Source organism: Clytia hemisphaerica, unplaced genomic scaffold, assembly GCF_902728285.1.
Source record: "Clytia hemisphaerica strain Z4C2 unplaced genomic scaffold, Clytia hemisphaerica genome assembly, whole genome shotgun sequence".
Classification (NCBI taxonomy): Eukaryota; Metazoa; Cnidaria; class Hydrozoa; order Leptothecata; family Clytiidae; genus Clytia; species Clytia hemisphaerica.
In genome coordinates, this window is record NW_027103722.1 from 827,705 (window position 1) to 855,447 (window position 27,743).

Here is a 27,743-nt window from a genome sequence, read left to right on the forward strand (position 1 = left end):
TGTTTTCTTACTAAAAGTGAAGAATTTGTAATTTAAATATCTCGACTTTGGAAAATATTTAGGCAAAATATTTAGAGGTTTTGCTCAGGACAAAAGAAAGATTACACATGCCTAATGTCTTAAACTATCTGATTATCCCTTTAAATCACATTACATGAACCCCTTTCAACATTTTTTAGCATATTTACAACTGATTTCTTTATTTTGTTTTTTAGAAAAATAAAATCATAACAAACACACAATAATACTAACACAACAACATACAAATCGTAATTATGTCACGTTCAAAGAACACATTAGCAAGTCGGATTATCAGAGAACATTTTGGTGATATCGTGGAGAAGATTTCTTCCTATCTATTGCAAAGTGGTCGTAAATCGTTACGAGAAATCTGCAAAGATCTGACTCTCAGTAGGGAAGAGGTAGGCAAAGATTTTTGGACCTACCTCGGAGGTCCTTTAAATTAACCCAAGTACATCAGTTTTTTCGCTTTTCTAGCGATTGGCTTGGTATTTTTCTTCAGATTTTTTGCGCAATGATGTGAAATGGGAATGTTTAGAATCTGATTGAGCCCGATTTTCGAAAAAATTATTTTTGGGCAAATTTTCTTCCGTCATTTTTAGGGAAAATGAGCATTTCTCGCAATTGGCTTGGTATTTTATTATGATTATTATGATTACTTATGTTGCCATTTTTCTATTTTCTTATTATATATGCCTTCAGGTAGGTCCATTCAGTAAAGCACTTGTATATCCTCAAATTATTCGTGATGTCAAGTGCACGGCAATATTCAGGGGAGACATGTACCATTGGGTTTAAAGTCCCCAAGGGGCTAGAAATCTTTAACTTTCAAGCAAGAATAAGTGAAGCCGGACGCTAATATGAAATGGTGATTGTTTTGGTAATTTTGTTTCATAAAGTTCATTTTTCCCAGATGACACCACAACGTTGGACATCTAACGTTATATGGACGTTGTGATGTAACATCGTGTGCCAGCTGGATTCTGTGTCTCAGAACAAAAGCTCTGCTTGACCACCGTAGGTTTTCAGACAATCCACACACCACAGTTCCGTTCCGCTCCGAAACGAAACGAAGCCATTCTATTGGTTAAATTCAAGTTTTGTGTCAATCCCACAGTTCTTTTCATCTTGATTTGTAATGCGTGCAAGTTATTACTTTTGTATTGTCAAAAGCAAAAGCAATTAATGCAAAGAATGATGGGATTAAAATTCGGACAAACAGTAATTTTGATGTCTATTTTTAGAATCACTGCAGTATGCTATTTCATTTCTTTTCATCTTCAGATAAAGAAGGGTTTATCAATTCTTATCCAGCACCACTTGGTGGAGTATATAGAAGGTCGAAATGGAATCACAGAATATAACGCACTATTAGACAACATCTTGCGAAGAAGGAGATTTCAGAAATATGTTTATTGTGCCAAAGTGAAGTTTGGTGATGTAGCTGAGCTTGTTGTAGAAGCATTCTTGTTGAGCGGGTGTGATACATTAAGTAGAGCTTCCAAGCGAGTCGCCGATCGGTAAGAAATCTTTTTGTTTGTATTGTGTAATACTTGTTAATTTTCCACTCGAAGGCGTCTTTCCAACGAGCAGCACTTTATCGGTAGAAAATTCGCCGGTTAAAATTTTCGTCGATCAAAAAGTTCGTCGGTAAAAAGATTTGCGTTACTTTTTAACGAATTTTTTACCGTCAAAGTGTCATTCAAAGTGTCCGTTGTTAGATAGCCCCTAGATCGATATTATGTTTGATTGAAAATGTGTTTGTTATGTATCTGCCATTTCTAATCAAGGATCAAACCATTCTTTTTCTGGAAAATGTTTGAGAGAAAAGGAACTAAACAATTGCTACGCGATGTTGTATGCTATAGTGCAATCTTCGTTCAAGCAATACAGCAAATCTTCTTTATACAAGTTTCATTGTCGCTTCAGTGGTTAACAATGCCTTAAAAACTTTACTCCATAACTCCAACAAATTTGTGTTCCCGATGCGTGTTCGAGTTATGGGGACTCTACTGTAGTTACAGATATCTCCTTAATGATTTTTATCTCCTTAAGATTGGAAAACGATGACATGGAGACGGAGCAACGAACGGATGTTGATTTCGTGGTACAGAAATGTAAAGAACTGATACGTGGACAATATTTAACGAGAGTAAAGAAACCTTCTCCGCCCGCTTCCGATGAAAAAGATAAAGAAGAAGAAGAAGATATAAAAGAGGAAGAAAAATTCACAATACCTCACGGTAATTTTTTGGCTTTTCAAAGGGGCGCGGTTATTCTCTTTGGAGGCAGTTGCAAGGGAAAAATTGTTGAAATTCCAGTTTGAACCTTCTTCAGTTAGGGTCTATCGGGAGATTATTCTAGAGGAAGATTTAATGTTTATCCGGAATAAAATCTTTTAATAGAATGGTCTGTTTCTCACGTATAAAAGTTACGATTTTAGTTTAGTGTATTTCATCAATATTTTTGGTAAAAGTTCACGTGATAACAAAATTTGTAACTTATTAGCCAATTTTCATTTAAAAAAATCCAATGATTCGCGAAAGTTTATGCTCGCGAAAAAATATTTTTTCCTCGAATTCGCGAAAGTAAATGTCGGGAATTTCGCCATTTTTCGACCTCGCGAAAGTTTCTGCTCGCGAAAGTTTGGCACCTGAGAGCCTTTGGTCCGCTTGTCACGGGGTGGGGAAAAAGATGTTCTCCTTTGTTTAAAGATGCTGTGTAAGCAAATTGAAGCAAATACGTTAAAATGATATCCTTTAACAAAGTAACTTTCTTTTATCACTTTCTGAAGGTGTTGGCAAGAAACGGAAAGCATCCTCACCACAGCCTCATTCATCGAAAAAGGTGAAACTTGATTCTCAGGACGGGTGAGTAATTTCACTTTTATCTTTAAAGGGATAATCAGATGGTTGGAAATATTGAGCCTACAGAAGCCTTCTGTGACTGTGGTCCTGAGTAAAACCATCAAGTATTTTTGTCTAACTATTTTCGAGATATCACAAGCTGAAATTTCTAAAAATGGGTTCTAACGTTGAAATTCTATTACTTTCTTGATAAAAGTAAAAAAACTTGTAATTTAGATTTTTCACTGAAGATTGTCATCCTGGATGGCATGAAATTTTGAGTATGAAATTAGACTTAAAACTCGTTGTGTTTAATCAAACTAGTAATTCAAATTTTTTAACTCTGGAATTCCCACGGAATTCCAGTTATTTTAGGCAGATTATTGTATCTCCCTATGGAATTCTGCCACATATCAAGCCTCACCCCCTTGGAACGGAAATGGACCTCCTCAACAGGGGGTATACGGATTTTTTTCTGGATAAGCCCAATGATAGAAGGAATCCACATCTTAAATATCTCAAACCATCTGATATTATCAATTTAAATCGATAAAAAAACAATTTGAAATTCATTTTCTTGTGGTTTTTTATAGATCTTTCATAAACAATCGCAAATTCACAAAAATTTCACTATGTTCGCATTTTACTTGAATAATTTATATGAAATCTGAATTGTATTCAGTTTTTGTGGTCAACATCTTATACAAAAATACTCTTTTTTTATAGAGACTCAGAAACTCAATGCTCATTCTCGATTTTCCCAAAGCTTTGTTTAGTAAACATCATTTCCGAATAACTCACCAGAGGATTATTGATCGACTCAGAAATCTCAAAATAATACAAATCCTTTAGTCTAACTTTTTTTCTCCACCCTTTTGGGCTTTTTTTTCCAATTCCTAAAAACGTAAAGTTAGATAGACACAAGAGAGTTTCAGTATGATCTTTTTCCCTCAAAAAACTAGAACTTATAAAGGAGCAGCGTAAACATTACCATATCATCCACCTCATCAAAACTATTGAATTTTATGACCCGAAGAGGCAAGAAGACTAGAGATCTTCTATCTTTCTTAAGCTGTTTACCTCAACCCTGAAAATAGGCGGAATAGGTTTAAAATTAACTAAAATGCCTTCATTTCCCATCCAAGATAATCACTGCTTTAAATTTAAATTTCAATTATCAAAACAGTAGTCTCGATGTGATTTTCAAATAGGTTTGAGTTGAAGTGACGCCATTTTATTTACGCGAGGACGTGAGGAAATAAATTTCCATTCGATTTTTTTAGCACATCATCTGACGAACAATCCAAAGATGTACAGGTATTCACCCGTCCCTTTTATGATTCTCAATTCCCATGGACTTTATCAGTTAGGTGAGGTATCTAACGCGAAGACTTTATGGTGCATTTGATCTATTTTTAGTAAAGTCCCTATAACTCGAACACTCATGGGGGAACATAAATTTGTTCGAGTTATGAACGAAGGTTTGCAAGGAATTGTTAACTGAAGGGACTAAAAGACTCGTCTGAGTTAAGAAAACATTCAAGTTACAGAGGTTTCAGCTATGGAACATCGTCTAGTTTTCGTCCCTCATGAAAAGCTAAAAATTTGAGCTCCCCGGCTATCTTGTTTCGAAATATCCTCATATTTTATGGTAGCCGATCCTCAAATTAAAACATAAGCTTTTTGAGCTTTGATTTTCATAAATATTGGTTATATATTTCAATTTGTTAAAATTTAAAAAACACATCACTGACATTGGGCTTTTCCAGAAATTTTTTTTACAACTTCTGTTGAGGATATTGATTTTTCGGAGTATAGAACCCCCTGGATATCCACTCTTAAAATATGATCAACCCCCTGGATATCCTCTCTTATAAAGATACTTTTACCCCCTGGATATCCGTTCCTTGTAGATATTTAACCCCCTGGATATCCGATATCCTCAACAAGGGACTATTTCTGGAGAAGCCCATTTTCACGCTTGAATGCGATCGTCAGGCATATGAATATTGGTTATACGAATCTGATTATATAAATTTTAAATGGTATGGTGGAAACGTAAATAAATGAAAAAATTACGATTAGAACTACAATCCGTGCCATAATATATTTGCACTTTTGGCTAATTTACCATTTTTCGAAAATTGAAGTTCGAGCGAGAATGTCAATTTTAAGCCCTCAACTTGATTTCATCGATTATTTCGATCTGGGAGGGATTTATTGGTTTCTAGGCTATATTTCAAGCCCTAGTGGACCATTTTTGAACTTTTGGATCCTCGCATCCTAAGGTCTTAAGTCTTAAGTCTAGCGTTAAAACTCAGAGTTAAAACTCTACCCTTCGAACCTACTTTAGAGCACTTACAAATCGATTGTGGTTTCAAAACACCCTGGTGAATTTCCCTTTTGTGCCAAGTATTTTGTCCCTGATTGTAGCAGTTCTGGTGATATTCGAATTACACTTGTCCGAAAATATCCAGAACCAAATGTTGTCCTTCTTCGAATTTCGAATCCAACCTCAAGAAAAATTACAAAGAAAATCTGTTCTACAGTTGCGTGACTAGTGTTTAATATAATTATTGTCTCGTCGTCGGTATCTTTATCAAAACAAACTTTAGACTTTTGTCACTTCTTAATTTGAAAAAATGAATTATTCATTTTTCTCACTTCATATGGAAAGAGCTCGATCCGGTTGAGCAAGATAAAGGTCAATGACCCTCCTGACCGTAACCCAATCGGTTGCATTGACTTTAGACAGACAGCTTTCTGCCCATTTTAATTCACAATTAGATTAGATAGGGCGAAAAGTGAGCCGTCTAAATTAGAGTTAATCTATTCTAGAAACAGTGATGCAACTGAACATATGAAAATCACGAGGCCGATTGCTTTTAATGAAGTTGAACTGCTAGCTGCTTTCTGATGGTCCATTGATATTGACGTTGTCATGGAGATTTGTGTGGAATGAAGAGCTGTGCTTGGTGTTATATTCACTGATTTTGATGTTGTTGTTGTTGTTGTTGTTGCTGATTCTGTGTAAATATCTGATGAATGTGATGCTGTTTTGTTCCTGGAAAAAGATGGAACGAAGATGATCAATGCTGTGGGTTTTAATTGCTGACAGCGATTGCCAACCAAGGGCTTGATCCTTTTTCTTGAAATTTGGATTCTAATTATTAAGAAATTAAGAATTTTATGTCTTTTTTTAAAGTAGTTGAATTGTTTTTTATTTTTGGTTCAAACTTTACAAAAAAGAGAAACTTCCAGATGAATCTGATGAAGAATATTGTCATACAGAAGATTTCACTTACTCTACACTTTTTATTGGCTCAGGAGCAATGGTAAAGTTCCCATCGTTTGACAAAGTTCCAATGAAGATACCATCAACAGTGATACTAAGCATTCCATTATGATTTGTAGTGACCACAGCTAGCGGTAATGGTACTAGTTCACCATTAATGTCGATGAACACTGTATTGTTGACGTAATGAACGTTTTGTGATGTCACTTCGACTTGTTGGTTGTCAATGGTGACGTAATACGAACCATTCACAAATCTAAGTAAACATGAGGTTTATTGTTAGGGTGTAATGTCAACTACTAAAATAATGAGACTCTTCAGCATTCTACAACATTCACACAAACGTCTTACCTGGGTTATCAGCTAGTTTGTGTTTTTTCGCTTTTGAGGACGGTGGAGTGACTGAAGAGAAAAACTCGCAGTTCTGAAAAAAGTGCTGATTTACCGTCGTCCTCAGTCAGTCAGGATGTACACCAATTAGAGGTGAACTGTCTCTGTCACATAAAAACACAGATATACAAACTCACTATTGCCTTTCAGACATAGAAAGTAATACTTTACCTTGCGAGATTCGACGAGGTTGAGCTGGTATTATTGGTGATTGAAGCTGTTATTGTTGCTGAACTATCGCGTGTTGATGTGGTGTAAGTGGCTGGGTTAGCTTCGGCAACATTCGAGGGCGTAATGGCGCTGGATTCTAGGAAACCATAAGACGGAGCAACAGTGGGAAAGTCTGGTACGTCGTAACTGGCAGAAGGAGCCTTGATGGAAGTTGTGATTTGCGAAGTTGAGGAGGCCTGGATTGGGATTGTCGTGATTTCCGGAAAAACAGTGGGAAAGTCCGGTGTGTCGTTACTGACTGAAGGAGCCAGAATTGAAGTTGTGGTTTGCGAAGTTGAGGCCTGGATCGAGGTTGTTGTGGTTTGCGAAGTAGAAGCCTGGATCGAGGTCGTTGTGGTCTGCGGAGTAGAAGCCTGGATCGAGGTTGTCGTGGTTCGCGAAGTTGAGGCCTGGATCGAGGTCGTTGAGGTTTGCCGAGTAGAAGCCTGGATCGAGGTCGTTGTGGTCTGCGGAGTAGAAGCCTGGATCGAGGTTGTCGTGGTTTGCGAAGTTGAGGCCTGGATCGAGGTCGTTGTGGTTTGCGGAGTAGAAGCCTGGATCGAGGTCGTTGTGGTTAGCGGTGTAGAAGCCTGGATTGAGGTCGTCGTGGTTTGCGAAGTTGAGGCCTGGATTGAAGTTGTTGTTCGAGAGGTTTGGCCGGCTTCAGATTGATCCAGCACCTGACAGTTGTTACCAGTGTATGATTGAGGACAGTGGCAAGTATAGGAGTCGTTATTGAAGTGTGGGAAACATGTACCAAGGTTGCAAAGATTCTCATTTAAATTACATTGGTTCTATAAAAAAAGGATTCATTTTGATGAATGCCAAAATCTATAATTGAAGAATGATAACAGGTCATTGATTACCCTTCATCTCAAACTTTTCCTTAATCCCGACCAAAATCTACAAGTAAAATATACATCCATCAACCCTTAACGACGCGGTCGGCTTTTTAGGGGACTGAATGTAATGAATTTACAAGAAAGATTTCTCTCGGCGCACGGCATTTTTAAACCGAGTGGATTCCCGCCAAAACTCTAGAGACAATTTCCCTACCTCTGCGGTGGAGTTTAATCTCTTTAAAGTGTTCGATTTGCTTAACTAAAATTGCGTTTCTTTATGGCTTAAAAATGCGAGAGTATCGTATATTTTTCATAAAAGCGCTCCTACGCTTGTGTTTTCCATACGTTCGTCTCCTCAAAACCTTACCGCGCCGCTAAGAGTTGATAAGTAAAGTGAATAGGATTATTGATTATTGAAAATGGATAGAAAGTGAACGATATCACAGAACAAAGACGCAATTTATCGTTAGGTAGGTTCTACTCGACTTGAAATTTTCACTAGTGATAAATATTGACAAATCAACAAACTTCGATTTAAGGTTTTTTTAGAAAAGAATTCTAACCTCGATTTCATAGTAGAGAACTGAAGTATTTTTGATAATTTTTCTTCTGTCGATAGCACCGTTCAGTAGAGTACACGTTGGTGGCGTGGTCATGTAAAACATGAAACTCCAACACGAAGTGTGATCTTGACAAGCCTTCCCACAATTCATTGGTGTAGCATCTTGTTCAATCGTTTCCAGGCTACTTAAATGATGGTTATCACCGTTCGGTGTGATATATAATGCTTTCCGGAACGAACTTTGTTTAATCTTGTATATCGTACCGGAAACGGCTTTATTAGTGATTTCAGTTTTTCTCGTTTGCGATCCAGATATGTATGTAAAGGTTAGATGGACAACCAATAAGGCTAACCACTGCTTCCACGGTTCCATCGTTCTGTTGTTCTGTTGTTCTATGTACTTCAGTGCAAATTTGGATGAATGAGTTTGAATTCGGCAGTCTTTCAGTCTGTATGAGTTGGTTGGCTATTCGATTTGTAGACTGTGTTTTAACTTTGGCAAGCTATTTGTAAACAAGTTTTCCTTCTATGTTCTTCTTTTACTAATTGTCTTTCTTTTACAAAAGGTTTATTGCTTTGTTTTACTACTTATTCAGAGCTGCAACAATTCCGTCCACTCGAGATTCTCTATTAGGATTCCTGTCTTAGTTAATGAACCTTTTAAAATCTATATCAGTCGCACGTTCCGTCCACATTCCCCCAAATTGGATTGCATTATTGACTTTTAGACTCGTTCCCGATTAGAAGATTTGTGAAATCTTATCTATGCCTTCAGTTTTACCTCAGTTGTATGTTTTCTTCTCATTTAATAATAACATTTATATTCTCAATGTTATTTGAATGGGTTATTATATAAGCACGCCATCGAAATTTAACCAATCAAAGAAATCCCGACCTGTATATGACGACCTACATATATACTACATCTGCGTAGGAGGATCATTTTAATTTTTACCAAACCTTTTAAAGATGAGTAGCGCACTCCGTTGCAGTGTTGTTTTTACACGTGACGGACTGTGTTTACCACAATCTCAAATGTACAATACTCGAACAACATTTGATTGTATCCTTATTAATATTTCAAATATTATTTTACTTTGTCCAACAAATTATTTATGTCATTCAATATACACTGCTAGAGAACCAATCAGAACAACCTGTTTTACCTGTATTGGGCCGCGTTATTAATTTCTTACAATGTGATTATTATTAAATAATGTGATTATGTGGTTACCATTCAGAGATTTTGACTAATACACCCCTTTGTCACAGACCCAGTGGGATCCCCACCCAACTGAAAGGTTTTTGCCAAAATTTTGTCTCGGGATGGAAAAATAAACTACAGTTTTTTTAAACCCAACTGGGAAATTGACTTTTGAAATTCAATAGAAAATATTAAACTTCGAAACCATTCCACTAGAATTTTTGAGCTTTGAACAAAAGAATCTTTATCCTAATATGGATTTTGATAAAAATGTTCAACCCCGCAGTTAACACGCAGCATTCACCCCCTTGCATGTCAACAATTAACAAATCGTCATTCTGTGGCAGTGTTGTTTCGGGTGTGCTTAAAAATGGGGTGGCATGGGTCTTGGTACTCCTAAGGACCTACCGACACAGGAATGTAAAAATTAGTTACTGTTACCACTGACCTTTATATATCCCTGGACCAAGCTATATCCGCCATCTTTGATCAAAGATTTTGCTTGGCTTGAGGAACTTTTTTCCCTGATAAAGTATGATTCAAGGGTAATTTTTACTTTTTGCAAAAGAAGCTGGGAAATATGACGGCTTTGATTTGTTTAAAATAGTTCTATCGAAACACTAGGCTGCTGGCATCCACTAACGGATTCGTGCTCCCTATACTACCTGGGGTTTTGTAGAGGTCTGCGATTCAGACTATCGAAACACTAGATTCATTTGATTCGATAAGATTTAACTCTTTAATTTTTTTTTCTTCTTCAGTACGAAGATGACGGCATCTATTGGTGTTTAAACACTCAAAAATTCGATCAGTATTTTCTGGATCAGGTAAGCTGTCTTGCATGTATTTCCTTCGACTGTTTAAACATCTTTCGCAAAGTTCTTGCTTTTTTCTATTACCTTAAGAGAAGAAATTTTGGCGAATGAGCCCATTTGCCAATTTTGGTGCAATTTAGCGGAATTTATTTTGTCGATTTGATAAACTTTCTATATTTGGCAAGAATTAATTTTGGCGAACGACCCATTTTTATTCAATATTTTAGCTGAAAAAAGAGGGGGAAAAAAGGTTTTTAGGAGAAATAGAGACTAAAGCGAAAGAAAATTAAATTTGGCGAGAATTTATTTTGGCGAACGACCCATTTTTGTTCAATATTTTAGCTGAAAAAAGAGGGGAAAAAAAGGTGGGTTTTAGGAGAAATAGAAACTAAATTAAAAGAAAATTAAATTTGGCGAGAATTTATTTTGGCGAATGGCCTATAAATTTAAATTTGGCGGAAAGAAATTTTGGTGAATTCGCCGAAATTTCTTTCCGCCAAAACTTCTTCCCTTAAGGTACTCCGCATTCTTACTTTGATCAACATTTTAGCCTCAAACACCACTCTAACTCAAACAGCATTGCCTACAGGCTAATGGGAAATTGTGTCAGGCTCATTGAAGACAATAAGACAAGTACGTCGGAAACATGCGAAGGAATGCAATGCTCGTTAAAAGACAATGAAATTACAATTAAAAATCTATTCCTCTGACAAGTTCGACGTGGTCTAAAATCGCCTTCTGAGAAGAGCATTATTTTAAAAGAAAACAATTCTTCTATTTTCAGTTAATAATCACTGCTACATCTGAACGATTGGATCAGGTATAGCTTTATTTTTTAAAGTTAAAGTTGTGCTTCCTTGCTTTTTGTTCATCCAACATTCAGGCGTTTACAAAATAAGGAGTAGACTCGAGTCTACTTCTGAGTGACTGAACTTTGCTTTCGGATGGTTTTGATGGCGCTGAGTCCAGTGAAGTAGACCTTAACAAAAATTATTTAAAACACCAAAAACAAATGGAATATTTCCAAAATCCCAACAAATTGTATGAAAATCCAATAAAAACATTAAAATACCTCCCAGATTTGAGAAAAAAAGGTCAAGGAATTATGGTTTTCTGTTTTTTTCCCCAAAGTTAGCTCTCAAAATTTGTGTTTGCGCGGTACGGAAAGAGGAAAAATTGTTCTTTCTTTTGTTTAGAAATGTTGTTTAAGCAAATGGCAAAAGATAAGGATGATGTCCTTTAAAATTGGCTAGCTTAAACTCAACGAAATCTCTAAATTAAAGGCATAATTATTTCTTGAGGTTTTAAGGTTATTTTAACGTTTTGGTTTATAATTGTTTAGAGCGCTGGCAAGATCGTGAGCACGATGTTGAAGATGACAGAATCAGATCGAAATATCATGACACCTGCCACTAAAAGTGTTTCCATTTACGATGTAAGTCTGTTTTAAAATTCGTTCGTTCGTTCGTTCGTTCGTTCGTTCGTTCGTTCGTTCGTTCGTTCGTTCGTTCGTTCGTTCGTTCGTTCGTTCGTTCGTTCGTTCTTTTCTTCCCGGTTGATTGTCTGTTCCTCGTCTCGTTGCATTTGCTCATTCGTTCGACTGTCCTTTCGTTCATTCCCTCCTAAAAGTTTCTTTTATAAGAATTCTTTTTTTACTCAATTTTTAAAGATTTCAAGAATTTTCTAATAATCAATCTGAGCCTCAAACATTATTCTCATTTTTTTTTTCAGTTCGGATTTTTTAATTTTGCATTATTCCAGAATCAAACAAGACTGTTTTGAAGCTCAAAAACGGAAAATTTTAAGCAACAAGAGGCTCACTTCCATTTATGAAATTCTTATAAAAAGCTGTATCTATAAGCTTAGATCTTTGTGGGTGATGCTTACTCTGATCTTTTGTATAAACCGATTTCAAAATATCATGAAAATGTCGCTGATTTTTAAGAAATAAATCGAATGTTTTCTCATTTTTATTAAACACTGTTTCCTTTTTTCTTTCCAGTTATGCAAGAAGATGCCATCCGTACCGAAACTGGACGAGAACGAAGTTCATCAATATTTGTCGCTTCTCTCTGATGACAAAGTATGTAATTTTCCCTCCTACCAATTCCCCTTAGTTTTTATGTTTTGTTAAGTTATGAAATTTCCGCCATTATGAAAGCAAACATGCAATTCGCGTAAGGGTTCGCCTTTACAGATCACAGATATCTTATATAAAACACTTAGAGCTACTCCGTCCCTATTTGAATAAAAATCATCCGCCATCTTTGATAAGTAGATCATAGTTCGGAGCTGGCAAATCGATCGATCAAGCCTATCTTTCGCCTCGTCGCTTCGCGCCACTCAGGTTTTTTTGCTTTGTTAAACAAATTACCGCTACCGATCTGTGACCTACTTTCAGCAAAGATGGCGAATTATTTTGCTTCACCTCCCGTTGCTTGGGAAATACAGAGTAGCTCTATCTAGTGTTTTATATAAGATATCTATATCTATGTTACAGATTCGAACGTTTCTTTCCATAATGTTGGAAATTGCGTAATTTAACAAAACACGGAGAACCTCTCTCTCCTTAGTTCGTTCATATATAAGATGTCCGGTTTCATTAACAACAACTGTCTGGAGAGATGTGCTCTGTCTCGCTTCAGTCATCCTGCCGTCCTCAAAAGTGTAAATACCTAAACTCTTTAATATCCACGATTGTAATGTCAAGTCTAATACTTCGCACCAACAAAAAGCCATATTGATGTAATGGTATTTCCAATTTCTTCATATCTAGACTGGTGGATTTGTTACAAAGACGGACGAAGCTGCTGGTGGAATGTACGCTGTCAGTATCCTTTTTCAAATTATCAGATATCGACAATTTTAGCCGTTTTTATCATTTAAGTCACTTCCTGAGCTCTTTGCATACCCAAATAGTTTTTTGTTAATAATAATTTTAACCCCTCTCTAATAATCCTGAAAATCCTAACCATTGAAGCAATCAACGTGGTTGCGTCCCACGAAGGATGCTGCAGATCCTAAGGGTCGTGCCCCTACTATGTGTCCCCACTGCGTGTCCCAAAAATTGAATATGAAATACAAATTACTCAGAATATCAAAATTTCCTTAATTCACAGAACTTTCGATGACACGTCTGTCTTTTTTAACTCGTTAAGGCCAGTCTCCACTTTCGCGCGAAATGAGCGAAAACTTTTTAACGTTTTTGTAAAGTCATTGGTCGGTTGAAAAATGAAGCAATTCCATTGGTCAAAATTGACGTAGCGGTTGAAAAAAAGTTGAACTTCCTTCGATTTTTTTTGTTCGCGTGAAATTTTTTTAGGACGTAAGCTTTTCTTTAGGCAAAAAAGGTCGAGAAAAAAACTGTCGCCCATTTCGTGCGAAAGTGGATACCGGCCTTAAATAGACTTGCTTAAGTGGAAGTGAAGCAACTTTTGCATAATCTGTAGTAAGACAAGATAGAAACTTCACCAAGTTTTATCAATCTAGCAACACCCGTTTTGAATTTCCTTTATATGTTTTGAACATATATCCGCAGACACGTGTTTCGTCCTTCCCAGGACTCATCAGTGCAGCTCGGGTGAGCGAGCATAGACTGCTGTTGTCACCAGCAGTATGTTTTGAACATGCTTTCTCCTTAACTCTCGACTTCACCTTTCCAACAAGATATGAGAAAGAGTGTAGAGATCATTTGTCAAGCGGCTTGCTCCACAATCGTACAAGAAAGGTACGTTTTTTTTAATTCTTTATGAAAATGAATCTTCGCACATTAATTCAATTAGATAGATGGAAAGATATTACACCTCCATGTTACCAGAATGGGTCCTACTCCTTTGGAAGCAGAAGCTCCTTTTTTTCCTGTTTTTTTTTTTCGAGTAGAAATTCACGACGCTTGATGATCACTTATCTGATATTCTGATGGCGGATTGGCAGCCGCCCACGCTAAAGCTCTGAAGAAGTGGGCCAATACCCCATCGGAGAGGAATGATAGTCGGCCTTTGATGTGCCGCATCCCCAGTCGGATTCAACTACCATTGCGCGTAAAGTTAAAAAATTTTCGGTTGGACCCGACAATCCCCGAAAACGAGGGCTGAGTTACCTGATCTCCCGCTGTAAAATTCATGACGCGGTCTCGCAAGGTTCTACTTTTTTCATCCGTTACGTCAATTTTGACCAATGGAATTGCTTCATTTTTCAACTGACAAATGACCTTACAAGAACGTCAAAATGTTTTCGCTCATGTCGCAAGCTTGCACAGGAATGTAATCACGCAACAAAGGGGACCAAATAGCTGATTGGTAGACAATAGATCTTACGTCACTTACAACCAATCAGCTGCTGGGACCGTGATGTAATGTTAGAAGACATTCTTCTCACATGGTATGGGTTGAAGGTGCACTTGCTTGCCAAGTGAGTCGAAGTACCACGGTGGGAATCGAACTCCGGTCACCTAGGCGAGAGCCGGAAGCGATGACCCTCCACTTCGCCTCAATTTTTTCTGTAGCTCTACAGAAAGCAAACGAGTGTACCTTCAACCCATACCAACTCAGCTATTTCCCTTCTTGTAATTTTAATTTTCAATTTACCACTATTTTCTCATCTTTAGTTTTTCCCGATAAACCCGATTGACCCTATTTCATATAACAAACAAACCTATTTCTAAATAAGATGAGAAAATAGAGGTAAATTGAAAAATACAAGAAGGGAAATGGATGTGTTGACTGAAATGACTAGCTGAAACTTGACAACTTAGTCTGGTCACACACTGAAGAAGAGGCCAGAATTTCGACCTTTTTGATCTCGTTGAGACTGAGCAGGAGCTTGAGTAAGTCCTTCAACGAAAGTTTATTAATCTTTATTATACGTCTATAATGGACAATGAAAAGGATCTATGTTTTTTGTTTTGTTTTGATATATTTCTTAAAAATCTAGTTGCTATAAGTTTGTTGTTTGTCGATATTGTTTGTCGGTGCTGTTAGTTAATGTGATCTTAATTAAAAGTCAGTTTTCATAATTGACCTAAAGGCTTGGCGGTTTTCAGTCTCTAATCATTTTTGTTTTTTTTGGCTGTTCTTTAACGTTTGCGACTAGCAGTTAAAAAAAGTGTCAACTTTTGTGCAAAATGTCAAAGTGATCAAGAATCAGTTATCAATTAAAAACTTATTGTTCAAAGAGGGAGAAAATGGATAATTGTGTCAAAGCGTTAGTACAATGCTGAGGTAAGGGAGGGCGCCATTCTTTGTCCCTGGATTGCTTCACTAACCCTTGATCCTTCTCTTAGTTGCTGAGCATCAAGCTGAGGCATCAAGTACCATTTTTGTACAAAGTACGAAGTCTTTGGTATGACCCGGCCGAGGTTTGAACCCATGACCTTGCGCACCGTAGTCGGAAGCTTTACCACTTCGGTCGCTAAAGCCTTTAGGACTTCTTGCTGTTTTTGATTTGCTGTCTTTGATTTTTGTTTTCTATTTTCACTTGCTGGGTCCAAGTTTTGTGCAAATGTCAAAATGATCAAATATCAATAATCCGATGAAAATACATAATTCGAATAAAGACAGAATGGATGCACCTGTCATCAAGCCAACACAACCACCGAAATTCGAAAACAATTCTTCCCAAGTGTGTCCTCAATAGTCTCAACCAAAAGGTTTTTATAACGGAAAAAGTTCAAAGCAACATCGGGGAAAAATGGATGCGGTTGATTTTCGGCATGCGAGATGATCTGCACTTCATAACAAGGTCTTAGATTGCAAAGAGCTTCACATTCTGCTTGCACTTGTTCGTCATAAAAAACCGTGTCCATACAACTCCTTCCAAATGTGTTATTCACGAATGTCTTGTTTTCAAACCGATGTGGTTCCCGCATATGTTTCTTATACATCAGCGGAATGGCGCCACATTTGTCGAATACTTTCTCCCAGAAACATCCTTTCTTGCATTTTTGAATGGTGTAATTTCCAGTGAATTTGTTGTTTGCATAGTTCCCAGTTCCCTGGACACAATCAGTGTACGGAAGACCTAGTAACTGGATAACCCTTTGTTTTAGTTGAATACTGTAAACACCTTCGCTGGTCATATGGGCCATCGTAGTTGCTTCAAAGAAGGTTTCGTTTGGTACATTGAGATAAATTTCATTCCAATAATTTGACTCGTTCTTCTTCATCGCCATCGTTACTGCCATGATATCATCCAATCCTTTTTGACTGAATCCGCGCACCACAAAGCAGTTTGTCGTGTCGTCAATCTCGACGAAATTGTTGAGATTTTTTAACGGGATAAAGTCGCTTGTAAAATGCCCAGCTGTGACTACATATGTTTGCCCGTAATTACAACTGGTTAGGTTCACCTCACATAAAGACATATTTTCTGAAATGATTGGTCTAGGAAATAAAGGTTTCCCACCTTCAAAATTGGTTTTCTCATTCAGCAAACCTGCACGGTTGCAAAATGTTATTGAAGGATAAGAGAGTGATTTTTTTGCTTGAAACCTTGAATTGGTAAAACTTTGGCGAGTGAAGTAAGCAGCAAAGTGTCTCTTTGAGATTAAAACAGCGATTGAGAAGGACACTAGGACGAGAACTGTCCACGTGATTCTATTCAGAGATCCTCCAACCACTATTCGGTTCAACCCATGGATCGTTAAACCTTCTGCATAACTTTTTCGTTCCTCGCTAATTTTGTTGGCAATATTTTCCCTTTTTTTTCTTTGCTTCAAGTTTTGCATTTCCAAGTCCGTTGTCAGCTCCTCGTGTTTATACTGTTGGATGTTGGATGTTGAATCTCGATGTTTATTTTCAATAATTAGTCCCTGGTCTTTCGTGGTTCCTGGTTGATTCTTTAATTGCGTCTCAATGAGTAGCAGCCTTTCAGAGAAAGTACTGTGTCTTTCTGAAAGTGTGGTCTCTAGTTGCGTCTCAATGAGTAACAGCCTTTCTGAAAGTGTGGTCTCAATAAGAGAAAGTCTCTCAGTCAAAAGTTTATTCTTTCTCTCCGTATTCTCAAGGCCGGTCTCGATGTTTTGAAGTCTTTCCTTTGAAATTGGTATTTCATTCTGTTTGACTTCCATTTCGATTGATGCTTTGATGGCAAAGATGAGTAACTGAAATGAGTTTTTGTTTATAAACAATATTTGAAAAGTGTCTTGATGTCTAAAACCTTGTCTCAATCATTCATTTATGAAAATCTTGTATCGCTTTACGGTTCAAAATACTACTATTCACATACACTGTAAATTATTTATTTCAATTTGGATCAATTGGCAAAATAAATAAGATTTGTTTCAGACTTGTCAATGGCTATACCTTTTCGCTTTTTTCAATTATCGACCGCCGGAGGCGGTTTCTTTCATAGTGGTACGTACGCTAATCTAGTTTTGCCTTGGCTCGTTACTTTGTCTGCCATTTACTTTCGGTTTTTTTAACTAGATTACCCAGGTGTTTCTCTTTTTTTCCCTGAATGTCTTTGATTCGGAATTGAATAATCGAGACATGAAAAATGACTATATTGTAATCTGTTTTCAATGAATAATCTAAAATGTACTGGAGATGACATGTAGGCGTTAATAATGTGCGCGCGCTCTTTCGCGAGCGTGATGCGTGATGGAAGGCGGTCGTTTCAGTGTGGTTTAGATCCACACTGTGACCTAGTTAATTTCCCATTAGCGAAAGTGTTACAACCAGCATTCTGCGGTGGTGGCGGTGAGGAAAAAAAAAATAGAAAACGAAAGTACTTGATGTAGTGGACAAACTCGCTAAATTTAATTTACAAACAAGAGCCACAAAGATGTGGTTAAATATTTCCTCCAGTAGCTCAGAGTGTAGATTGTAGTCGCAGTCGCAGTTGCAGTCGAACCCCACAGATTATCCTAATGACTTCACTTAGTAACTTAGATTTATTAAAGCCTTTATTAAGCAATATCCGATGCAAAACAAAAATGTAACCATTTTCCTGCTAAAAATTGTCGTTATTTCACAGACATGTTTACAGATGATATAAGTCTAAAAACTTGTTAAAAAATTGCATGCAAATGATAATCATTTTAACACAAAAATAATTTATTTAACTAAAATATTGGTTTTTACCTTCATATCAAGGAAATAAAATCTTAGATTTACAAGTTGATATTATACTATGACTCATCTGAGTAAGAAAGTGCCAAAATATCTTGAGACCGTCTACTAAGGGACCAATATGGAAATATGGCAATGAATTTTGGAGATATCGAAATATGTTGTACACCTTAGTTTCATATGAAAAACTTCCTTTTCATCTATATTTTAAACCACCATAATATACCATTCACAAACAAAAAGTTACTTAAATGGATCTCCTCCTTTACAGATTTAGATTTCCAGTGCATAACATCTGTTACATTAGTATTCATAATAATATACCAAATTGTCAACCTTGAAATTCTCACATTTAGTTGTTGCTAAATATTTACAACACTTTCCAGCAAACTTTTTTGTGAAAAATGTGTCTTGATAAACTAAACTCCATGACATTTGTATTATTGATCATTAAATCACATCTTGGAACAATAGAGTTTCTTGGTTCAATTGTTGCAAGAATGTTTATCTTTGTGCAACACTATCATTACATCATTGCCAGCAAGTTACATTGTATTATCAGCTTTAGAGGTCAAACTTTGTTGAATTTGTTATCCTGGCACCTGAATTTTAAGGGAAAGAAAAATTCAAAATTTCATAATGGGAAATAATCTTCTTTACATTAATCAATGCCAAATGTTTGGTCATTCGCTGAAAACTCGAGAGAAAAAAAGACTTTGAAAGGGTGAGACTCTGCTTGACGATTAGGGCTATGTTTGCCATGCATACATACTGAGCCATTAAGGGCTCTGACCATAGTGAATTTTTCATAATTGCCGTGTTTATAATGTGTTTTCTGACTGATGTAACCAACAAAACTATGGTATGTTATACATTTTCTGTTAGACAAACTATTGCTGAATCTGAAAATTCAAAATTTGCATTGAAAAAATTTGATGAAGAAGAAAATGAAGACTTTTGCGAGGAAGAGTACTTCAACTTTGAAGAGCTTAGTTTGGGCGAAGAAAAAACATTTTGAAAATTTTTTCGCAGTAAATGGTGTATCTTTTACCGAACAATAAAAATTTTTGCGGAAAATTTTTGTAAATGCTTCTTTGTCTCGAAATCTTCAAAATAGTGGTTTTTCATCAATTTTTCATCTGGATTTTGCTTTAAAAAACAGTCATAACTTTTGACACATCTTTTTAGAAATATTTTCCGCAAAATTTAAAATAGTTCAATTCTTTGCGGAAAGTGTAAAGAAATTTTGAAAGAAAAAAGTTAATTACCCATTAAAACTAAGCACTTTTTGTAATAAAGGGTGATGCAACATATTATTAACATCTTTTTAAAGTTCATAACGTCATTTTTGCAATTAAATTCTTAATTACTCTTAAGGGATTCGATTAAAAAGCAATTTATAAAGGCAATTCTTTGTTAAAAGTGTTAAGGAACCTGAAATATAAATTTTATGCTCAAACACCAAAATCAATTTTTGGACTATGGTCAGAGCCCTTAAAGAAGTTTACGGGAACGTACAAAAAGAACCCCAGGGTCCTACTCCTTTCGAAGCAGAAGTTCCTTTTTTCCTATTTTTTGTTTGAGTAGGAATTCATGACGCTTGATGATCACTTATCTGATATTCCGATAGCGGATTGGCAGCCGCCCACGCTAAAGCTCTGAAGAAGCGGGCCAATTTCCCATCGGAAAGGAATTATAGTCGGCCTTTGTTGTAAAGTTAAAAATATTTTGGATGGACCCGACAATCCCCGAAAACGATGGGTTACTGTACCAGATCTCCCGCTGCAAAATCCTTGACGCGAACTCGCAAATTTCCGTAATCTAAACTTTCCAGATGTTGAAAATTTTCTCGACCTTCAGAACTTATGCGTATCGGATGAAACTTTCTGAATCTGGGTGCCAGATAATATGATCACACTCGAACAGAGCGGGAGAGTGTAAGCACTCACTTGCAAGCTTGCACAGGAATGTAGTCACGCAACAAAGCGGATCAAATAGCTGATTGGTAGACGATTGATCTTACGTCACTTACAGCCAATCAGCTGTTGGGACCGTGATGTAATGTTAGAAGACATTGCAATGGTGCATATCATGAATAGAGATGTAGTTTTTTTATCATATGGTATGGGTTGAAGGTGCACTTGCTTGCCAAGCGAGTACCACGAAGGGAATCGAACTCTGGTCGCCTAGGCGAGAGCCGAAAGCGATGACCACCATACCACTATACCTTAGAATAAAAGGGTTCTATCGCAAAATTTTCCAGTTTTTTGATTGAATGAACTCTTATTGACATAAATAATATTTTTTTCAACTTACTTTACCCCTAAAATACTCCAGTTTCTCAAAATTAAAAGGATGAATAGGTTCTATCCCAAATTTTCCTTTTTTCGTTGGAGTAAAAAAGTTCTATCGGGTCATATAGAACTTTTTTATCCTCATTCTGCCGAATGCGTAAGCTTTTTCAAGCAAGACACGAGATGTTAAAAAGGTATTTGAAGTGTTATATTGAACACAGGACTTCATGAAAATTTCACTTTTACTCAAACCAAATGCTGTTATTAAGAGTTGTTTGTGATTGAAATGGCCTTAGAAATATGAAATGATCATCATGGTACTACAGTACGTGCCCTTCAGAAACAATGAAAAATAACAATAGAACCTTTTTATTTTCATGATTTTAGGAAAAATAAGAATAAAAAGGTTTTATCCGAAAATTCAACACTTCATATCAAAATCATATTAAATCAATGAAAAAGTATTTAAATGAATGTTTTCGTAGTTTTAGGATACAATCTTTCAATCGAGCATGACTTTTACTTCTCAATGTGGAACCTGGTTATTTTTCAGCCATTTTTTTCAAATTGAAATCAACAAAATCAAAGAAAATGTCAAATAGAACCCTTTTATCCCAAGGTCGCGAGTGGTTAATTGAAAAATTGCATAAAGGGAAATGGATGTGTTGACTGAAATGACTAATTGAAACTTAACAACTTATTCTGGTCACACACTGAAGGAGGCCAAAAATTTCGTCCTTTTTGATCTCGTTGAGACTGAGCAGGAGCGTGAGTAAGTCCTTCAACGAAAGTTTATTAATCTTTATTATACGTCTATAATGGACAATGAAAAGGATCTATGTTTATCGTTTTGTTTTGATATATTTCTTAAAAATCTAGTTGTTTGAGGTATAAGTTTGTTGTTTGTCGGTGTTGTTGGTTGATGTGATTTTTATTAAAGGTGAGTTTTCATAATTGATCTAAAGGCTGGGCGGTTTTCAGTCTCTAATCATTTTCGGGTTTTTAGGCTGTTCTTCAATGTTTGCGACTAGCAGTTAAAAAAATGTCAACTTTTGTGCAAAATGTCAAAGTGATCAAGAATCAGTTATCAATTGAGAATTTATTGTTCAAAGAGGGAGAAAATTGATACAACTAACTGTATCAAAGCCTTAGTATAATGAGGTTATGTCTTTATTCTGCTTGCGCACCGTAGTCGGAAGCTCTACCACTTCGGTCGCTGACTTCTTTTAGACTTCTTTCTGTCTTTGATTTGCAGTGCTTTTTTTTTTGTATTTTCACTAGCTGGGTCCAAGTTTTGTGCAAATGTCAAAATGATCAAATATCAATAATCCGATGAAAATACATAGTTCGAATAGAGACAGAATGGATGCACCTGTCATCAAGCCAACACAACCACCGAAATTCGAAAACAATTCTTCCCAAGTGTGTGCTGGTATTTCCTCAATAGTCTCCACCAAAAGGTTTTTATAACGGAACATGTTAAAAGCCAAATCGGGTAAAAACGAATACGGTTGATGTTCGGCATGTGAGATGATCTGCACTTCATAACAAGGTCTTAGATTGCAAAGATCTTCACATTCTGCGTGCACTTGTTCGTCAGTAAAAACCGTAAACATACAACTCCTTCCAAACGTGTTATTCACGAATGTCTTGTTTTCAAACCGATGTGGTTCTCGCATATGTTTCTTATACATCAGCGGAATGGCACCACATTTGTCGAATACTTTCTCCCAGAAACATCCTTTCTTACATTTTGGAATGGTGTAATTTCCAGTGAATTTGTTGTTTGCATAGTTTCCAGTTCCCTGGACACAATCAGTGTACGGAAGACCTAGTAACTGGATAACCCTTTGTTGTAGTTGAATACTGTAAAAGCCTCGGCTGGTCATATGGGCCACCGTAGTTGCCTCAAAGAAGGTTTCGTTTGGTACATTGAGATAAATTTCATTCCAATAATTTAACTCGTTCTTCTTCATTGCAATCATTACTTCCATAACATCATCCAATCCTTTTTGACTGAATCCCCGCACCACAAAGCAGTTTGTCGTGTCGTCAATCTCGACGAAATTGTTGAGATTTTTAAACCAAATAAAGTCGCTTGTAAGATGCTCAGCTGCGACTACAGGTGTTTGCCCGTTATTACAACTGGTTAGGTTCGCCTCACATAGAAATATATTTTCTGAAATGATTGGTCTAGGAAATAAAGGTTTCCCTCCTTCAAAATTGGTTTTCTCATTCAGCAAACCTTCGCGGTTGCAAAATGTTATTGATGGATAAGGGAGCGATTTCTTTGCTTGAAACCTTGAATTGGTAAAACTTTGGCGAGTGAAGTAAGCAGCAAAGTGTCTTTTTGAGATTAAAACAGCAATTGAGAAGGAGACTAGGACGAGAACTGTCCACGTGATTCTATTCAGAGATCCTCCAACCATTATTCGATTCAACCCATGGATCGTTAAACCTTCTGCATAACTTTTTCGTTCCTCGCTAATTTTGTTGGCAATATTTTCCTTATTTTTTCTTTGCTTCAAGCTTTTTTGCATTTCCAAGTCCGTTGTCAGCTCCTCGTGTTTATACTGTTTGATGTTGGATGTTGAATCTCGATGTTTATTTTCAATAATTAGTTCCTGGTCTTTCGTGGTTCCTGGTTGATTCTTTAATTGCGTCTCAATGAGTAACAGCCTTTCTGAGAAAGTGATATGTCTTTCTGAAAGTGTGGTCTCAATGAGAGAAAGTCTCTCAGTCAAAAGTTTATTCTTTCTCTCCATATTCTCAAGGCCTGTCTCGATGTTTTGAAGTCTTTCCCTTGAAATTGGTATTTCATTCTGTTTGACTTCCATTTCGATTGATCCTTTGATGGCAAAGATGGCAAACTCAGTAACTGAAATAAGTTTTTGTTGTACCAATTTTTATCAATATTTGAAAATTGTTTACATGTCTAAAACCTTGTCTCCATCATTTATTTATGAAAAGCTTATATCGTTTTGCGGTTCAAAATACTACTATTCACTCACATACACTGTGAATTATTTATTTCACTTTGGATTAGTTGGCAAAATGAATAAATAAGATTTGTTTCAGACTTGTCGATGGCTATCCCCTTTTGCTTTTTTTAATTATTTCTTATTTTTTATTAACGTTTCTTTTTTTTCTCACCAAAACAATGATATAGGTTTTTTCTGAGTCTGCTAAATCACGCGACTCGCGCGCCTACCTTTTTCACGCGCCTTTATTTTTTTACGCGCCCTTGAATTTTCACGCACCCTAATTTTTGACGCACACTTACTTTTTTTCACGCGCCCTTAAATTTTCACGCGCCTTTAAAATTGCGTGTGATTTTAGAATTTTTTATTAATTCTTGTAGGTTCGGTTCGAAAGCTTGTCGTGTGTTTCGCTTGTTACTGGAGAAGAGACACTTAGAACAAAAACAGATTGGAGAGTTGGCCATGATCCCTTTCAAAGACGTCAAAGAGCTGTTGTACAAACTGTTCGAAGAACGCATGGTCAAAGTCCAGGTTGGTGAGCGCTGGCAATTACATGACCAGGAAATGTCGTAACAATGTCCAACTTACAGTCCGTAACGTCCATATAACGTTAGATATACGTTAAAACAACGTTGTGTGCCAGCTGGGTTTGAATATGTTTGTTTTTTAATCACTATGTACAAGCAAAGTAGCTAGCGAGAGAACTTCATGTAGCACGTATACACCTTTTCGACCGTAGCCGCCAATTGCCGCGCGGGCATTTTTTACCACCCTAAAACCGTCCCAGTCTTTTTTTTTTGCACAATAGAAAAGATTGTAAAAAAGGATTTAGGGTGATAAATTAAATAATAAAGTGGCACGCGTTTGACCGCGTGATTACGATCCAAAAGGAGTATTGCTGAGCATTCTCTCAATCTCATTATTAGAGCATCCTCTCTAAAAATTATTTAACTGAATTTTTCTTTCAAATGAAACACAAAAAAATATATTTCAGAAATTATAGTCACTGATGCTAGGAAATTACTACATGCTACTATACTAATGCTCGCACAAGAAGACCTGTTGAAATCTCTTAGTCCGGTAAAAGTCCACCCGTTCTTCCAGCCTCGCGTTTTAATTTTGAAGCTAAATGGGTCAAGAATGAAATTACGTAGAAAGCCCAACCAAAGTTTGCAGCGTGGAGAGAAATTTCAACCCTTGAAGTTTAAATTACCGTGTTTCAGACAACTTTTATTATGGAATTTTTGAAAGCAGGCTATATTTTATAAAGGGATGGCAGCGTCTGTTGGTGGCCAAAGGGCACTTTTTTAGTGTTTCTCCCCTAAAAAGGTTCCGAAATTTAAGTGATTTCAGGAGATAAAAAATGGGCTGGAAAGACTCCGTTCTCCTGTATACAATTTTGAAGACTTGTGCCTTGTTCTTCGAATATAATTTTCGGTGACAGTGTTTTGCCTACCCGTATCTCATAGGTCATTTCACAGTCGAAATGAATCATTGGTAATCAGGACTGATTGCTCTCTAATAACGACTTCTGGTTGGCTAGACGCAAAATCTTCAAAAAATTTCGAAACTTTGGACCAATATAGTAAGTCATCGTTAGCGCGCAGTGTTCCTGATTACACATTACGCTTTGCAACTTTAAAATGACCTATACGTATTTCTTTCAGGAAATCACAAAGACCAGCGACTATGCTCCATCTCGTACCTTCTACTTGTTTGCAGTGGATCTCCCGCAAGTCGTCCGTCTACTGATGAACAGATGTTTTCAGGTAATTTCGGGATAAAGGCCTGTAGAATTAGGCTTTGCCACAGAGACTCCTTATGGGTCCAGGAACTACTATAAACCCCGCATTCGATCGAAAAATGTTGGACCCTTTTTCGGGGCATTTTATGATGACGTCAATTTTCAGTACAAACTCCCGCAAAAAATATTTAAAAGAATAAATAAATTTCAACTGTTCTGCTCGAAATTTCATACATGAAAAGTAGATAACGAAAATAAATCACATCCTCCATCCCCCAACCCCCACCACCAAAAAAAAAACAATAAGACCATTTCTGTGGTTTGCATCTTTTCAATTCATTTATTCATCATTGTATCTTGTTATTTTTAGGCCATTGGGAACATGATGATTCGGCGGGATTCTGAGGAAGAAGAAAATAAGTAAGAACTTTCTCTTCACTAATCTTAACAATGTTCAGAGGTATTTTAAGGCTAGGATTTTGGAGTATCTCACAGTATTTAGTACTCTGTACCAGAGTGTATCTCACGTTTATCGCTTCGTATTACACTCTGTGCGCATTGTCTGTTCGATAAAAAAATTCCCGTACGGAGACCTCTGCGATGAAGTATGATTTATAAATAGCAACAATTCTCTCATCGTCCCCCTCTCTCACCAACACTCCATCACAGCGGTAGGTTTGAAAAATCTCAAATGAGAAAAGACAATGACAACAGACCCTTTACGGCAATAAATTTTTTAAATAAGCCGTAGATACTGGGTTTGTGTACAGACAAAGTATTTAGGTGATATTGCAGAATGACTTCATTCATTCATTATCATCATTATTGCGTGAATTCTCAGTAAAGAACTTTTTTTTATAATGAAATAATGAACTACAGTAAGACTCCCGGTTATTCGAACCTGCACGTATTCGAATAATTCGGTTATTCGAAGTGTTCCCCTTGGATCTGCTGCTAACAGGTAAACGAATTTTTCAGTTATTCGAACTCCCGGTTATTTGAAGTAGATTCTTATCCCCCTTTGAACTTCGAATAACCAGGAGTCTACTGTATTGTGATTCTGTGCGTTGACAAAAAGGTACCATCACGCTCACTTTTCATTCAAACAATCAACATTATATTTTCCGTCCAGACGTTTACTGGAGAAGAACGAGAAGATAGAAGGTATTTTATCAGCGTTGAGTGGAACCACAGAAGATACAGAACAAGTAATGAGAGAGTTGGAAGAGTTGATCACTCCTACCGAGAAACAACAACTCGAAAAATTGAAAATCAATCTGGCAAGGTCGGTAAATTCTAAGTATCATGAATTTTCCCTTTAATCATTGCATTTGAACAATGACACTCTTTTCTTTTTATAAGAACCAGGTGATTATTTTTTATTGGCATGTAGAGCCTTAAATTGTTCTGTCCTGTTCTAATTTATAGTGTCAAATTGAGGTATTTTAGGATTTATACCCAATTTTGAATACTTTGATCCCTGAATTGCATGAAATTGAGTAATTCAAAACTCAGCATTGTTCTTATTATTTGGCGATTTTAAGCCTTATTGTTCTAATAAAGTTGTTCTTATAAAGGAAAACAAAAGTGTAATTTTATTATGCCTGGCCTTATTTTAGATGTTACTACTAACAGTTTAGCAGTGGGGCAAACTTTAGCACCAAAGCAATGTTACGAAAATATTTAGTACATGCGTTTACTAATCATGCTTTCGTGTGCTATTGCTATGACGCTAGAGTTGTTAATTATTCAATATGACATCACGTCCTCCGAAGGGATACACGTTTTTTTTAAGAACAAACTATATAAGAACATAAGGCTTTGATCGTTACACTATTAAGAACACTTTAAGGCTTTGTGGGATTTAAAACACCTGTTTTCTTAGAAAAATGGACAAAAATACTTAGAAAATGCTGAAAATAAGAACATGTTAAGAACACTTTTAGTTCCCGAAAAGTAAAGGACATCTGAAGGCTTCAAAAATTTTGGATGTTCTTATTTAAAAAACGTATATTCAAAGACCATCTTTTAACACACTGGGACACTTGTCTCCATATGTTTTTTTCATAAATTTTCCGAAATGAATTTGACAACCCAGGGTAAGTCGTTTAATCTCGTTTTCATTCACTCTCTTTCTTTTTTTTAGGTTGGAACAAGGTGAGATACAAATAGAAGACACAGTTTTCATTCTTCAAAACCACTTGAGGTTCCATTGATTGATATTTTTCTTAAAAACCAACAATATACTGAATTTAACATTCATTACAGAAAGATATTTTTAAAAGTCTCACACATGAAATTTTAAGAGTTTCTTTCTTTATGTTTTAGTCTTAAGATTTCAAATACCCTTAAGGAAACAAATTTGTCAAGTGATCATCTTTTGGATATAACTATGTACAAAATAACACCTCCTTCTCACAGACCCACTGGGAACCCTTCCCACTGGAAAAATTGGCCAAAATATCGTCCC

At 36.4% G+C, this 27,743-nt stretch overlaps 2 protein-coding genes across 2 annotated transcripts; one reads left to right on the forward strand and one right to left on the reverse strand.

Moving 5' to 3' along the window:
- The first annotated feature begins 215 nt into the window (after positions 1-215).
- On the forward strand, positions 216-27,572 carry LOC136804611 (DNA-directed RNA polymerase III subunit RPC3-like). Its single transcript, XM_067061214.1, has 16 exons — positions 216-422; positions 1,306-1,541; positions 2,077-2,264; positions 2,816-2,891; positions 4,151-4,184; positions 10,132-10,197; positions 10,970-11,005; positions 11,528-11,620; positions 12,188-12,268; positions 12,962-13,016; positions 13,852-13,912; positions 23,910-24,060; positions 25,197-25,298; positions 25,644-25,693; positions 26,406-26,558; positions 27,420-27,572. The coding sequence occupies exons 1-16, from the start codon at positions 276-278 to the stop codon at positions 27,487-27,489; spliced, it is 1,599 nt and encodes a 532-aa protein (XP_066917315.1). The 5' UTR covers positions 216-275; the 3' UTR covers positions 27,490-27,572.
- LOC136804616 (uncharacterized) lies at positions 5,637-8,554 on the reverse strand. Its single transcript, XM_067061220.1, has 4 exons — positions 8,168-8,554; positions 6,724-7,556; positions 6,173-6,418; positions 5,637-5,931 (listed from the first exon to the last, which is right to left on the reverse strand). Exons 1-4 carry the CDS (start codon positions 8,537-8,539, stop codon positions 5,697-5,699), a joined length of 1,686 nt encoding a protein of 561 aa, XP_066917321.1. The 5' UTR covers positions 8,540-8,554; the 3' UTR covers positions 5,637-5,696.
- Positions 27,573-27,743: the final 171 nt, after the last annotated feature.

What these genes read in the sequence shown, in the direction of transcription:
- LOC136804611 (XM_067061214.1), top strand. Translation starts at nt 276, where the DNA reads ATGTCACGTTCAAAGAACACATTAGCAAGTCGGATTATCAGAGAACAT. An exon ending in TGACTCTCAGTAGGGAAGAG is followed by an intron (nt 423 to 1,305) that starts GTAGGCAAAGAT and finishes TTTCATCTTCAG; the next exon opens with ATAAAGAAGGGTTTATCAAT. An exon ending in TGGTGGAATGTACGCTGTCA is followed by an intron (nt 13,017 to 13,851) that starts GTATCCTTTTTC and finishes CTTTCCAACAAG; the next exon opens with ATATGAGAAAGAGTGTAGAG.
- LOC136804616 (XM_067061220.1), bottom strand. Translation starts at nt 8,539, where the DNA reads ATGGAACCGTGGAAGCAGTGGTTAGCCTTATTGGTTGTCCATCTAACC. An exon ending in ACCTCGTCGAATCTCGCAAG is followed by an intron (nt 6,419 to 6,723) that starts GTAAAGTATTAC and finishes ATGTTTACTTAG; the next exon opens with ATTTGTGAATGGTTCGTATT. An exon ending in GAGCCAATAAAAAGTGTAGA is followed by an intron (nt 5,932 to 6,172) that starts GTAAGTGAAATC and finishes ATCTTTTTCCAG; the next exon opens with GAACAAAACAGCATCACATT.